Source organism: Vicugna pacos, chromosome 4, assembly GCF_048564905.1.
Source record: "Vicugna pacos chromosome 4, VicPac4, whole genome shotgun sequence".
Taxonomy (NCBI): Eukaryota; Metazoa; Chordata; class Mammalia; order Artiodactyla; family Camelidae; genus Vicugna; species Vicugna pacos.
In genome coordinates, this window is record NC_132990.1 from 70,924,780 (window position 1) to 70,938,121 (window position 13,342).

At 38.5% G+C, this 13,342-nt stretch overlaps 1 protein-coding gene across 1 annotated transcript; it reads right to left on the reverse strand.

Moving 5' to 3' along the window:
- Positions 1 to 1,067: 1,067 nt before the first annotated feature.
- On the reverse strand, positions 1,068 to 5,497 carry HSPA5 (heat shock protein family A (Hsp70) member 5). The gene is made up of 9 exons (XM_006205513.4): positions 5,355 to 5,497; positions 5,053 to 5,272; positions 4,723 to 4,954; positions 4,167 to 4,304; positions 3,720 to 3,832; positions 3,235 to 3,625; positions 2,880 to 3,117; positions 2,399 to 2,566; positions 1,068 to 1,972 (listed from the first exon to the last, which is right to left on the reverse strand). Exons 2-9 carry the CDS (start codon positions 5,172 to 5,174, stop codon positions 1,410 to 1,412), a joined length of 1,965 nt encoding a protein of 654 aa, XP_006205575.1. The 5' UTR covers positions 5,175 to 5,272; positions 5,355 to 5,497; the 3' UTR covers positions 1,068 to 1,409.
- Positions 5,498 to 13,342: the final 7,845 nt, after the last annotated feature.

A 13,342-nucleotide genomic window follows, 5' to 3' on the forward strand; every position in this document is an offset into this window, starting at 1 on the left:
AACCTCCAGAATATTTTCTGCACTATATATTATATCCCTCTTGCTCTTACTACTTGGGTGTCGAAGAGATAAACTAGATAGCCCAGTGCAAAAACCTCTATTATATAAAAGGTTTTACCAGCAATACAATCCAGATAATTTAGTAATTGATTGGTTAAGAATACAAATCACAAGAACGTTGCAGAGTCATAATTGCTACATCCAACAAAAGCTGTAGAAATCACAGTGGACATTAACATGTTGAAGTGCTTTCAATATTCATTCGCTGCTTCTCAGAAAGAGAAGCAGGCTGTTGTCACATGGTAGTGAGAGCCACTGGGGTCAGGGATGAAGACTGGCCCTTGTCTTTCCCACCTACTCCCTAACCCACTGCACACAGCACTGCAGGTCATTTTGTGCGCAACTTGGCCTGAAGACCTTCCGTCCAAATGTTCTGGGGCAATGCAGCAGACAGAGGTCCAGACCTCTCAGTTTAACAATCATTGCCAGGCCAGTTCCACTTCTGCCCAGTTCCACAAATTAACCTTTCAGCTGGTTGCCCACCTATAAAATTTCCATCTTTGGACTGAATTGGACTTCATGTTAGCATGATAGTCTGCCTTTTATTGATCACTTATTAAATTGTACTTGGGCTAAATGTAAGGTCACTACCCTAGACCCCACTCCTGTACCACTAATAGCTAATGTTCAAAATATACCCTCACATCCTAAAATTACAAGCTGAATGCAAGTGTGTAAAGTTAACATCAGTGATCCATCACTCAAGTCTCAAGAGAATCCAATCAACTATAAAGCATTAGTAATAAAAAGCCACCAGAAGGTTTCAAAAAGATAAAGGGAAATAGGAAATTTCAATTATGTTCAGGAAAACTCCACCTTCGGGCATTGTGAACTGGCCCTTGCCTAGTTAAGGATATAGATGAACCTCCCACTCCTTTTCTTAAATTAGATTAAGTTAGACAGTTTTCCTGAAATGACTGAATAAAAATGTTTCCTTACCTCAAAACACTTCCAACAGAATAAGTGACTGAGCTAATTAGAAGCATATCACAAAAATTAGACCAGTGTAAATAACAAACATTTATTGGTGTCACTTATGGTAGAAAAAAGTTCCTACACCAGATGCACATGACCCAATTGTTAAATAGAACATTTTCAAGGTGAACACACGCCCTAACCCAGCTTTTTCACCCATTTTGATGATAGCCAATTCCTCCTCTCCCCCCACCCCAAGACATGTGAGCAACTGCTAATGAAAAGCAGTAAACAGCCACTTGGGCTATAGCATTTTCAACTCCACTCCAAGGTGAAGATTCCAATTACATTCGAGACATAAGTTCTCTCAATTTTCTCCTAACGAAAGTTCCTGAGTCCAGTATTTACAATATTACAGCACTAGCAGAGCAGCGTTACAACTCATCTTTGTCTGCTGGTTCCTCATCACCAGTTGGGGGAGGGCCTGCACTTCCATAGAGTTTGCTGATAATTGGCTGAACAATTTCTTCTAGCTCCTTCTTTTTAGCTTTGAAATCTTCAATGTCAGCATCTTGGTGACTTTCTAACCACTCAATCTTTTCCTCCACGGCTTTTTCCATGGTCTCCTTATCTTCGGAGGAAAGTTTACCTCCCAGCTTTTCTTTATCGCCAATCTGATTTTTTAGAGAGTAGGCATAGCTTTCCAATTCATTTCTGGTGTCAATGCGCTCCTTGAGCTTCTTGTCTTCCTCAGCAAACTTCTCAGCATCATTAACCATCCTTTCAATTTCTTCAGGCGTCAGGCGATTTTGGTCATTGGTAATCGTGATCTTATTTTTGTTGCCTGTACCTTTGTCTTCAGCTGTCACTCGAAGAATGCCATTCACATCTATCTCAAAGGTGACTTCGATCTGTGGGACCCCACGGGGAGCAGGAGGAATTCCAGTCAGATCAAAAGTTCCCAGAAGGTGATTGTCTTTCGTCAGGGGTCGTTCACCTAGAAGTCATACACAAAAAGACTTGTTGAGTTGTTACTGACAAACATTAGTACATCTAGATCCCTACGTTTCAGTCTGTTAGAGCCTGTAGTGGCAAGGGCACTCTATCGGCTAGAGGTGGGTCAGTACTGGGTCTTTAGGGGGCAGTGAGTTAAGTTACCAGGTACTCTACAGCAGTATGATATCTTTTCTTGTTCTTATATTCCAGGAGCCAGTTCAGAACATATTTTTAACGGGAAAGAGAGCTAGATAGCTAAGTAAGAAACTGATTTTAATACTAGCTCTACCAAACTCAACACTAGTTAAATTAGGGAACCCTACCTGAAAACAGCAGGTATTTCTTTCCCTAATCATTTTAAGAGTGTGTTAAAAGAAGTCATGCTCTTCAACTACATACTATGTTATTAACAAATGTAAGCAATTACCTTCATAGACCTTGATGGTAACAGTCGGCTGATTATCAGATGCTGTAGAAAAGATCTGAGACTTCTTGGTGGGCACCACAGTGTTCCTTGGAATCAGTTTGGTCATGACACCTCCCACGGTTTCAATACCAAGTGTAAGGGGACACACGTCAAGCAGTACCAGATCACCTACAAAGGTAAGTTAATCAAGGTAAGTTCTAATTCAGGCGTCATAGCAGCAATACCAGTCTCCCCATGAACAGTGTAACTTGATCTTCATCTTGCCATTTGGTTAGGTTCTATGCAAAACCAATTAGAAGCAGTCAATTAAACACAGTTGTTAAAGGATCTTGAGACTGTGCCAGGTCTTGTCCTCACTGTATCCTTTACTAGCTGTGTGCCCTCATTGCTCATATTCTATTGCTTTCTAAAGCAACAGCTAATCATACTCTTCCCATCAAGCTACTGAAGCACTGTGGAAGATGCTGTGACACTGACTGACCTGTATCTTGGTCACCAGAGAGTACACCAGCCTGGACAGCAGCACCATAAGCAACAGCCTCATCTGGGTTAATGCCACGGGACGGCTCCTTGCCATTGAAGAACTCTTTAACCAGTTGTTGAATCTTTGGGATTCGAGTAGAGCCACCAACAAGAACAATTTCATCAATATCAGACTTCTTTAAATCAGAATCTTCCAGCACTTTCTGGACAGGCTTCATGGTAGAACGGAACAGGTCCTAGAATAAGAAACACAATTATTGTGATGATGCCTGTCACACCCAGATAGAGTCGAAATACCTAAATGCATTGTCCCAAACTCAGAGATTTAGCAAGGCAAAAAACAAAAACCATACCATGTTTAGCTCTTCAAATTTGGCCCGAGTCAGGGTCTCAGAGAAGTCCTCTCCTTCATAGAAGGACTCAATTTCGATTCGTGCTTGATGTTGAGAAGACAGGGCCCGTTTCGCTTTCTCTACCTCACGCCGGAGTTTCTGCACAGCTCTGTTGTCTTTCCGCACATCTTTGCCAGTCTTTTTTTTGTAAAGCTTGATGAAGTGCTCCATGACACGCTGGTCAAAGTCTTCTCCACCCAGATGAGTATCTCCATTAGTGGCCACGACTTCAAAGACACCATTATCAATGGTGAGAAGAGACACATCGAAGGTTCCACCACCCAGGTCAAACACCAGGATGTTCTTTTCCCCTTCCCTCTTATCCAGGCCATAAGCAATAGCAGCTGCTGTACTGTTAAAAGGATGAGAAAGAAGAAAAAAGTTTAGTTAAGTTCACATTTCCCCATTTGGCAAATATGCCAAAAACTTTTGAATTTAACACTTACGGCTCATTGATGATCCTCATAACATTCAATCCAGCAATAGTTCCAGCGTCTTTGGTTGCCTGGCGTTGGGCATCATTGAAATAGGCAGGTACAGTAACAACTGCATGAGTAACCTAAAAAAATAAGAAAAGGTAATTAAATGTATTTTATCACACGGTTTAACCCTTATTTAAGTCAAACCATCACTTTAGTTTGTAAGCCAGCTTATTTTTAAGGTGAGTATAATATATAATTTCAAACCCATGAATTTGCAAGCATTGAGTAATATACACATAAAAAGTCCCTAGTATTTTGTTTAGCCTTCAGAAAAGCACACAAGTAACTAAAACTGATACACATGGATGTCATTCAGTTTCAATTTATTAAAACGATGAAGGCATCTATATATCACAATCAATCCAGAATAGTAATAATAAAACTTCTTTACCTCGTTCTAGAAATACTTACCTTCTTTCCCAAATAAGCCTCAGCAGTTTCCTTCATTTTAGTGAGAACCATGGCAGAAATTTCTTCAGGAGCAAATGTCTTTGTTTGTCCACCTCCAATATCAACTTGAATGTATGGTTTAGTTTTCTTTTCAACCACCTATTTTAAAGAATAACTATTTTCAGACATACTAGCAATGACATCTCAAACTTTAAAAGAGGATTGTCTGAGACCCATTTCCTCCCATATAGTTTGGCTTACTTTGGTCTTTGGAGCTGAATACTGAGCAGAAATACTCAAGGAGTACAGGTCCCTTACAATTACAAACCTCTTCAGTTTTCATCAGTCTCTTAATTCTAAACTATTGTGGACAGAGTAGTTATGTGTGAAATTCCTTTGCCATCCTTAAATGTCTTAAGTTCTGTAACGCACTAACAGCATTAAATAAACCTTATTATATAGACACCACGTCTGTATCCTTTTTGGTGGTCTCTACACTGTCCTTCAATAACTTCTTACTTCTAAATACTTCAACCAGCACTACCCAATTTCTCTCGTGAGAAAACCCCGGTCGCACCTTGAAAGGCAAGAACTTGATGTCCTGCTGCACAGACGGGTCGTTCCACGTACGACCGATGAGCCGCTTGGCGTCGAAGACCGTGTTCTCAGGATTGGAGGTGAGTTGGTTCTTGGCTGCATCGCCGATCAGACGCTCCCCTTCGGGAGTGAAGGCCACGTAAGACGGCGTGATGCGGTTGCCCTGATCGTTGGCGATGATCTCCACGCGGCCGTTCTTGAACACCCCCACGCTGGCGTTAAAACCGATCGGAAGGAATCAGCACCGCGATGCTCACAGCAGCCCAGGAAGCCACGCCCCATTCTCCCAGTTTCCACAAACCCCGCTTACCAGGAGTAGGTGGTGCCCAGGTCGATACCGACCACCGTGCCTACATCCTCTTTCTTGTCCTCCTCCTCGGCCAGCGCCGCGCCGAGCAGCAGCAGCACCGCAGCCACCAGGGAGAGCTTCATCTTGGCGGCGCTCTAGGCCAGTCAGTCAGCAGGCAGGTAGGACTTCGCAGACAAACCAGTCACAGGCCGCAGCACGGGAGCACACCGAGGTAATCGAGCTGAGGGCGACAGAACCCGGGGTCAGGAGGAGCAGAGGCTAGGGCAAAGGGCAGGTCGGAAAAGGCAGGCCACGGCGCTTACCTCTCACACGCACAAAAAGGCCAAGTCGCTATGTCTGTGATGTGTGGGTCAGCGTCTACCGCGCCGTCGTCGACTCCACTTATATACCCTCCCCCCAGCCCCGTCGTGGAGGCCGCCGATTGGAGAAGGTGCTGCTCGTTGGAGGCCGCTGATTGGTCCAGACCACCAAGCTGGCCGCCGCGGATTCGAAGCGGCCTCCTCCGCAACTAACGTCACCGCTACGCCCCTCAAGCTGACTCATTGGCTGCTGGACGCGCCCAACGGCCACCAATGGGAGGCAACATCCGCCCCGTGCGCTGGCCCCATTGGTTTAGCATCTGCCTGTTCATGAATCGACCTCTCACCTCGAGGCAGTTTCCGCCGGTAATCGCTGAGGACCCGCCCTCATGCTGGGCTCCGAGGGGCCAGAGTCAGTCCAGCGTGCGTGATTTCCCCCGAGGCGCTGGGAGTTGAGTCCCCAGCTTTTCCGCTACCCGCCTGCCTGCCCATTCTCTGTCCCTCGTGAGGGAAGCGGCTCTTTTCCTTTCTCCTCTCAGCCTTCATCCTGTGTCAGGCAGGCCGGTGTCAGCATAGGTGCTGTGATCACAGAACAAGTTTCTCTGCCCTTGGTAGCCACTATGGGTACTAGAGTGTCCAAGCCCCAGAATCTTTTGTTGCTCACCCGGCTGCAGCCTTCGAGCTGGGGCCTGCTCTGGGCATTGTCGCAGCGAATCATGGCTTCTGCTAGTCAGTTATGTCGCCCCGGCACCCCTGCCCCGCTATCCTTGTCTATACCAGGCCGCTCCACGTTCCCCTGCCCCACAGTAAGTAGCAGGACAGGCCTGGCCAAAGTTATCGAGTCCTAGCCCTGAGTCCCTCTCCCCGCTGTGGCATCCCTCTCCCTACTTATTAAGAGCTTACTAATGCCATCGCTCGCACTCTGCGATGTATCATTTTTCTAGCTTGTCTTGTCTTCTCCCCTGCCCATCATTTCCCTTTGTGGCTCAGGTTATCATTTACAAGCCTTTCTCATTCTTTATTGATACCTTTCTATCTTCACTCCTCCTGGAAAAGGTCTGACTGTACTTAAACGTATTTGGTAGACAAAGACGTCTGATAATGTCTTATATCTTGTATAACATCCATCCTATAGCAAAAAATATAGAGGCTACTATTACTTCAGGCTTACTATATGCCAAGCATTATTGTTTCCTGTGTCATTCGGTCCTTACGGCTTAATACTTGGCATTTCCCATTTTCCAGATGAGAAAAATTGAGACTGAAACAGATTAAATAACTATCTTAAAGTCAGAGCTGATGAGTGATGGAGTTAGAATTGATACTCAAGTTATCTTGACTCTGTACCTAAAGCTCTTAGCAATTAAAAAAAATTAAGTTCATTTCATTAAAAAATTGTTTTGGAGGATCTTCTATAGACAAGCCGAAGGCCTGATAAAAAATATTTTGAGATATTTACAGAAAATTGGAATTTGTCATAGTTAGGAACTGATGACTCCAGTATTTTTTCCACTAAATGGTTTATTGAGATTCATTGGTATATGCAATATTGTGTCCAAATAGCACTGAAACATCTTACATACTGTTGACTAAGATGCTGAGCCTAAGAGTCAGTACTCAAGAATTCTCCTTTCTCCTTTAGTGCTCCTCAAAGGTTACACTGGTGACTCAGAGTTGACTCCATTCTTACTATAGAAGTTGCATCATCCATGTCTTTCAACAGGGTTTGTAATACTGCAGTAACACTGACCCTTCTTCAGGTTACATCAGTCCATTATCGAGATAGATATTACCATTCTGCCATGTTACAGCAATGTATCATTCCAAGCAAATTTTCTGATATATCATAGTCCATATCTATTAAAAACAGCTTTCAATTTCGGCCTCGCCCTTGATTGGAATAACCTTTGCAACTCTCCTTTTTCTAAGATTTAGAAAACTGATGTTTGGCTAACTTCTAAAGGGCGTTTAGTATACTGGTGTTTGTGGTATCTTTTTAAAAACCAAGTATATTGGGTATATTGTATATATAGTATATTCTAAAGTGGGTATATTATAGTATATTCTAAAGTGCAGTCATTTATGGATTGAATGGGAAGGTGCATAGATCTAGTTTGCTGAATGTTAAATGCCAATAATAGTATCAGTGCCAAGTTATCAATATTTAAATAAGTGCAAGACACTATGCTAAATGCTTTAAGTGCATTATGTCTTTCAATCCTTATGAAAGCATTTTTTTAACCCCTATTTTAGGGCTAAGGAATCTGAAGCTCCAAGAGATAAAGAAACCTGCCCAGAAGAACACACAGCTGAGATACGGAGCCAGGATTTGAGCCACAGCAGTTTAATTTTTAATATCTGTAATCTAGGTTGTCACCCTGAGCTTCAGGTTTATAAGACTTATATTTTGTTTTAGAATATAGAGTAGTAGCTCTGTTTTTAATGGATATAGGCTATGATATGTCAGTAGTTTGCGTATATTTTGATAATGGGTGATAGACAAGTGTAGATTTTATCCAGTAAATTAAACCAGTTCATTTCACTTGTGCTTGAGTAAGAAAATAGATTTCTATTTCCCATCTGATCTCAGAACATGAAGCAGAGTTAGGACTGATTAGGATTGGGTGTCATTTAGCTCCTAAATCTTCCTTTCTGAAAGAGAGTTAAAGGCATAGAGCAAGCAGGAAAAGGAAAAGGCGTATGTAATTGACAGGTTGAATGTTTAGACCCTGATAATTGAGAATTTTCCATATGCTTTGTTAGAGAGAATATTCAGCTGGGAGATAGGGCCACACAACCTTGGAAAAAACCAACCTCATAGAGCCTCAGTTTCTTCATCTATTGAATGTCAGGGATTTCTGTCTTAGTGACTTGTTTCAAAGATCAAATGGGATACTGTATGTAAAAGTTGTAGAATGGTGGTGACGCTATTACTTATTATGTAAATATACTGTAAGAAATTTTAGAAGTTATTCAAGAAAACCACCACTTGGGAGTCAATTTTTAAGATTTCTTTCAATGGGAAATAATAAGTTTGGTGATTGCACTGAATTTGACAAAGATTTTTTGGAAATGCTTTTAAAAGTGCTACATCTAACTGCTCTCTTACATTGGCCACATACATATCTTTTTGTTATTAAAAAACTGGGAGTAATTCCTCAAACTTCATTAAACAACACGGGAATAAAAGAAAAGTATCTCCGTAACACCTGAGCTGGGAGCAATACAAGGTATAAATCATGAAGGGTTTTTTAGTACTTCTGAAAGTTGTGTTCTATTCAATAAGTTTCTTTATTTGTCTTTACTTTTTAAAAGTGAATTTAATACTTAATAAAGAACCTTCCTCACACAAATAAAAAGTATCAAATAGTGCATTTTCTCTTCTTCACATGATTTTTTGGTGGAAGGCATTTAGAAGGGCATGCTGTGTCAGTGTGATAAAGGAAAGACCATGAGGTTTGCAGGCATAAAAACTCTTATGAGTTCCAGTTCTGTCACTTAACTAGCTGTGACTTAGGCAAGTCACTTAATCCCCCACGATGCTCTGTTTATTACTCTGTAAAATGGATAAAATTCTGCCCCATCACAAGGCTATTGTTATGATTAAGGTATTTGATTAATTGTAAAGCATTTTAATTTTATATATAAAATATTAGTATTTATTTTTCTTCTGTCTTAAATTTCCTTTGAAGTAAAATAAGCTGCTAAGGATGAAGAACTATCTCTATAGAATTTGATAATATTTGATACAGGTCTTAAATATCTAAATTTGTAAAATAGGAAATATTTGTACATGGTATAAATATCAAAGGGTACAATACACAGTATGCAATGCAATGAAAATAATTCTGCCTGCCATCCAGTCCCCAGCCCTGTTACTGTACACTAGTGAATGTAACCACTTGTCACCACTTTCTTATGTTGCCTTCTAGAGATGTTTTATTCATATGGCGTGTGTGTCCCTGTTTTAAAACCAGTGGTGGAGCATGCTATGCACATGGTTCTGTTTCTTTATCCACTTTAGCTGTATTTCTTGGAGATTGTTACAAATCAGCTGCATCTTTTTTAAATGTCAATAGTAGGTGCCCTTAATTGAGTATGTACTATGAGCTGGGTGTTTTACGTATTTTAAACTTTTTTATTATAAATTACAACGTGAATACAGAAAATACAAATGTACAGTTTAATGAAGAAGCAGAAAGTGAATCCCTAGTCAGTCAATATCCAGATCAAGAAATAGAATGTTGTTAGTACCCAGAAATCTTCATTTCCCCCCCAAGCTGATCAAAACCACCTCCTCCATTAAAAAGTTATTTTTCTTTATTGTTATATTCTTTAGAATTAAAACACGTAAATATACCTCCTCAAACACCATGATTTAGTGTCACCTGTTTGTTTTTTTTTTACTTGATGTAAATGGAATCCAAGAGTATATATTCTTTTGTGTCTGGCTTCTTTCTCTCAACATTGTTTTGAAGTTTTATCCTTATTGTTATGTATAGCTCTAATTCATTCGTTATCAACTGCATAATATCCCAAGATATCACAATTTATGTTGTATTTAATGTTTTGTCTATTATGAACAATGCTGCTATGGACATTCTTCTCCATGTTTCTTGGTATGCACATACATGAACTCCTCTAGGGTCTATGACCAGGATTAGAATTTATGGAATAAAAGGTTTAAATATCTTCAGCTTAGAAAATCATGTCAAACTGCTCTCCAAATGTACACTATCATCAGAGTTCCAGGTGTTCACATGATTGTCAACATTTGATACAAACTCTTTATTTGACGGTCTGGGCCATGTATCCTGGCTTCTCATTGTGGTTTTAATTTTAATTTCCCTGATCACAAATGGAGTTGTGTACTTTTTCATATTTTTATTGGTTATTTTAATTTCTTCTTTTGTGAATTTGCTAATTTCTCTGTTGAGTTTCTTATTTTGTAATTAGTTAGTCATTTATATTCTAAATATTACTCATTTTTTCAGTTATATGTATTGCAAGTATCTTCTCTCCACTCTGTAGCATTTGCTTTTATTCCTTTACTGGTGCTTTTAAAAACCTTTTACTTTTGAAAGCAGTGCAAACTTGCAGAAAGTTACAAAAACAGTAGAATCCCATGTACCTTCACTCAATTTTCTCTAATAGTGACATCTTATATAGTTGGAAAAACCAGAAAATTGACATTGGTACACTATTTTCAACTAGAGTACACATCACATTCAGTTTTCACCATCTTTTTAGCCTGCATGTGTGTGTATGTTTGTATATAGTTCTATACAGTTTTATGTATAGATTCCTGTAACCATCACCAAAATCAAGTTATAGAACTTAATGCTATTTTTGATGAGCAGATATTTGACAAACAAAACTTACAGCTTTTTCTTTTATGATTGTGCTTTTTTTGTCTTGGTTAAGAAATCTTTCCTTATCCTGAAATCAAGAAGATACTCTTTTTAATTATCTGCTAAAGGCTTATTTTTTTAAACTTTTTCTTTTAAATCTACACAATTCACTTGGAATTTATGTTTTTGTATCTGTGAGTTGTATATAGTGTGAGTAAAAATAATTTTTTTCCACATGAATACTCAGTTGCCCTAGCACCATTTTTCATATTAGTATATTTGTTAGCATCTGTCTTAATTTCTGTAGCTATATACAGTTGGCCCTTGAACAACACAAGTTTGAACTGCATGGGTCCACTTACAGCATGGGTGGTTTTCAATAGTAAATAGTATAATACTACACAATTTGAAATTGACTAAATTTGTGGATGTAGAACTGTGGATACAGAGAGCCAAGGAGTGTCTGGCTAGTCTTCACACTTTGTATTTCCATATAAATCTTAGAATTAGCTTGTCAAGTTAGCAAAACAAACTTTTATTAAGTAAAAAAAGCAAGTTAATGGTATGATAGGACTATACATATTTATTTTTAAAATAATCTTTACAAAGTCTTAAATTTCTATTTAACTTATTTCTATATTCTAGAATTTTTTAAAATTTGCATGAATTTAGCATTTAAAAAATTGTTAACGGGAGTAATCAGCTTCCATTTTGAAATGACAAGTTTTGACTTATCAGTATGATGAAATATTATGTAGCCATTAAAACTGAATATGTTTTTCAAAAAGTATATAAATTATAAGTATGTTATTTTTTGTCTACACTTTCTTGCTATTAAAGAAGAATCTATTTACCAACCTTGAAAAATTCTAAGAACTTAAAACTAAGAGTAATACAAGAGAACAAAAAAAGTTGTCAGTGAATGATGTAAGATATAATTAAAGATATTTCATATAATTAGTCATGCATTAAATACAGATAACCCTCCAAATTTTTATGTTGCATTAACATTACAACTCATAACAGTCTGGACATCCCTCACACTAGTAAAAAAACAAGTTTTATAGTAGATTTCATTGGGCTGAAGTATGAGTTGCATGATTTATGTCCCTGTTCTACAGGTATCACTTTCCTCATTTCTAGTATTCTCAAATTTTAGGCTTTTATCTGTTGTCGTCAGTTTAGCTGATAATTTAAAATTCCTTGGCAAATGTTACAAAACCATATGACTATGTGATTACATTTTCTTGAATCATAACTCCATCAGCTTCATAGTAAATTGACCTCTAAGCATAACTATTTCTGAACCTGCCAGTGGGGGCCAGTGCAGGACAACCAAGGACCCAGAGCATGGCGTATGGCTATGATTGGAGTCCTTTACTTTCAATTGGACTGTTTTAAGTACAAAAAAGATTTTATGAAGGATACTTTCTGCCACCTGTGTATAAGACAGCCTCCATGCCTGTCTTTCTGGATTTTCCAGAGCTTTAAAAAAAATTTTCCCATTAATAAATAACATATAGTAGCACAGGGAAGTGTGTGCAAGATCTTGTGGTAGCTCACAGTGAAAAAAAATGTGACAATGAATATATGTATGTTCATCTATAACTGAAAAGTTGGGCTCTACACTGGAAATTGATGCAACATTGTAAAATGACTGTAACTCAATAAAAAATGTTTTAAAAAAAGAAATAACATATAGTTAATTCACATTTTTTTATTGTTCAAAATACAATGAGTTAACCTAAATGTCCATCAATAGGGGGTGCTAAATTAGGGTAGACTATATTATGGAAATACTGTGCAAGGTTCAAAACAATGAGGTAGATTTTTATGTATAGATATGAAAAGATGCCCAGGATTTATTATTACATGAGAAAAGCAAGTTACAGAACATGGAACAGTATGTACAATGTGATTCTATTTGTATTAAACAACCACCCTCACCCCCCCAAAAAATTTAGGCAGAAACCTATCAAACTGACAAAAGTAGCTCCTTCTGGGTGGAATAGGATGGGAATCAAGAGGAACTTTTGACTTGTTTGTATTGTATACATTTTTTAAGAATAAGAATGAATTCCTATATTACTTGTTTGATTGAAATTAAATTCTAGAAAAATAAATGTAAATGAAAAATGGCTAAGTTAGCCTTTAGCACAGAATGTTTGCTTGCTGTTTTACTTTGAACTATGTCAAAGTATAACATTTGTGTTTTGCTTTTATGGTAAAAAGCTTTGACCTGCATCCTTTGGTTTTATCCTCATAACAACCAGACAGGCTAGATAGGGTTGGTGACATCTCTGCTTTACAGTTGAAAACACAGTCTCAGAGTTCATTTATAGTAAAATTATGAATTCTCTGTTGTACTGGTTTCTATCCATATTATTGCTATATTCATTTATCACCTAGTTTATAATTGAATTGACTCTTTCAGATGAGACGCTAAGATTAATCTCTGAACAGGCTGTAGATTTCTATAGCCAACTGTGTATTACTGCTTCAAACTAATTTATTTCCCAAACTGTGTGCCAAATTCATAAAATTGCATCATAGATGAAGTCCTTGGTTTTTCCTCTTCCATCTTGTTCTCCCTCTTCTTAATCTTTCTTTCTTTCTGGATATAGTCCTGTTTGTCTTCCT

What these genes read in the sequence shown, in the direction of transcription:
- HSPA5 (XM_006205513.4), bottom strand. Translation starts at nt 5,174, where the DNA reads ATGAAGCTCTCCCTGGTGGCTGCGGTGCTGCTGCTGCTCGGCGCGGCG. An exon ending in TCAAGTTCTTGCCTTTCAAG is followed by an intron (nt 4,305 to 4,722) that starts GTGCGACCGGGG and finishes TCTTTAAAATAG; the next exon opens with GTGGTTGAAAAGAAAACTAA. An exon ending in CTCTGGTGACCAAGATACAG is followed by an intron (nt 2,567 to 2,879) that starts GTCAGTCAGTGT and finishes TTACCTTTGTAG; the next exon opens with GTGATCTGGTACTGCTTGAC.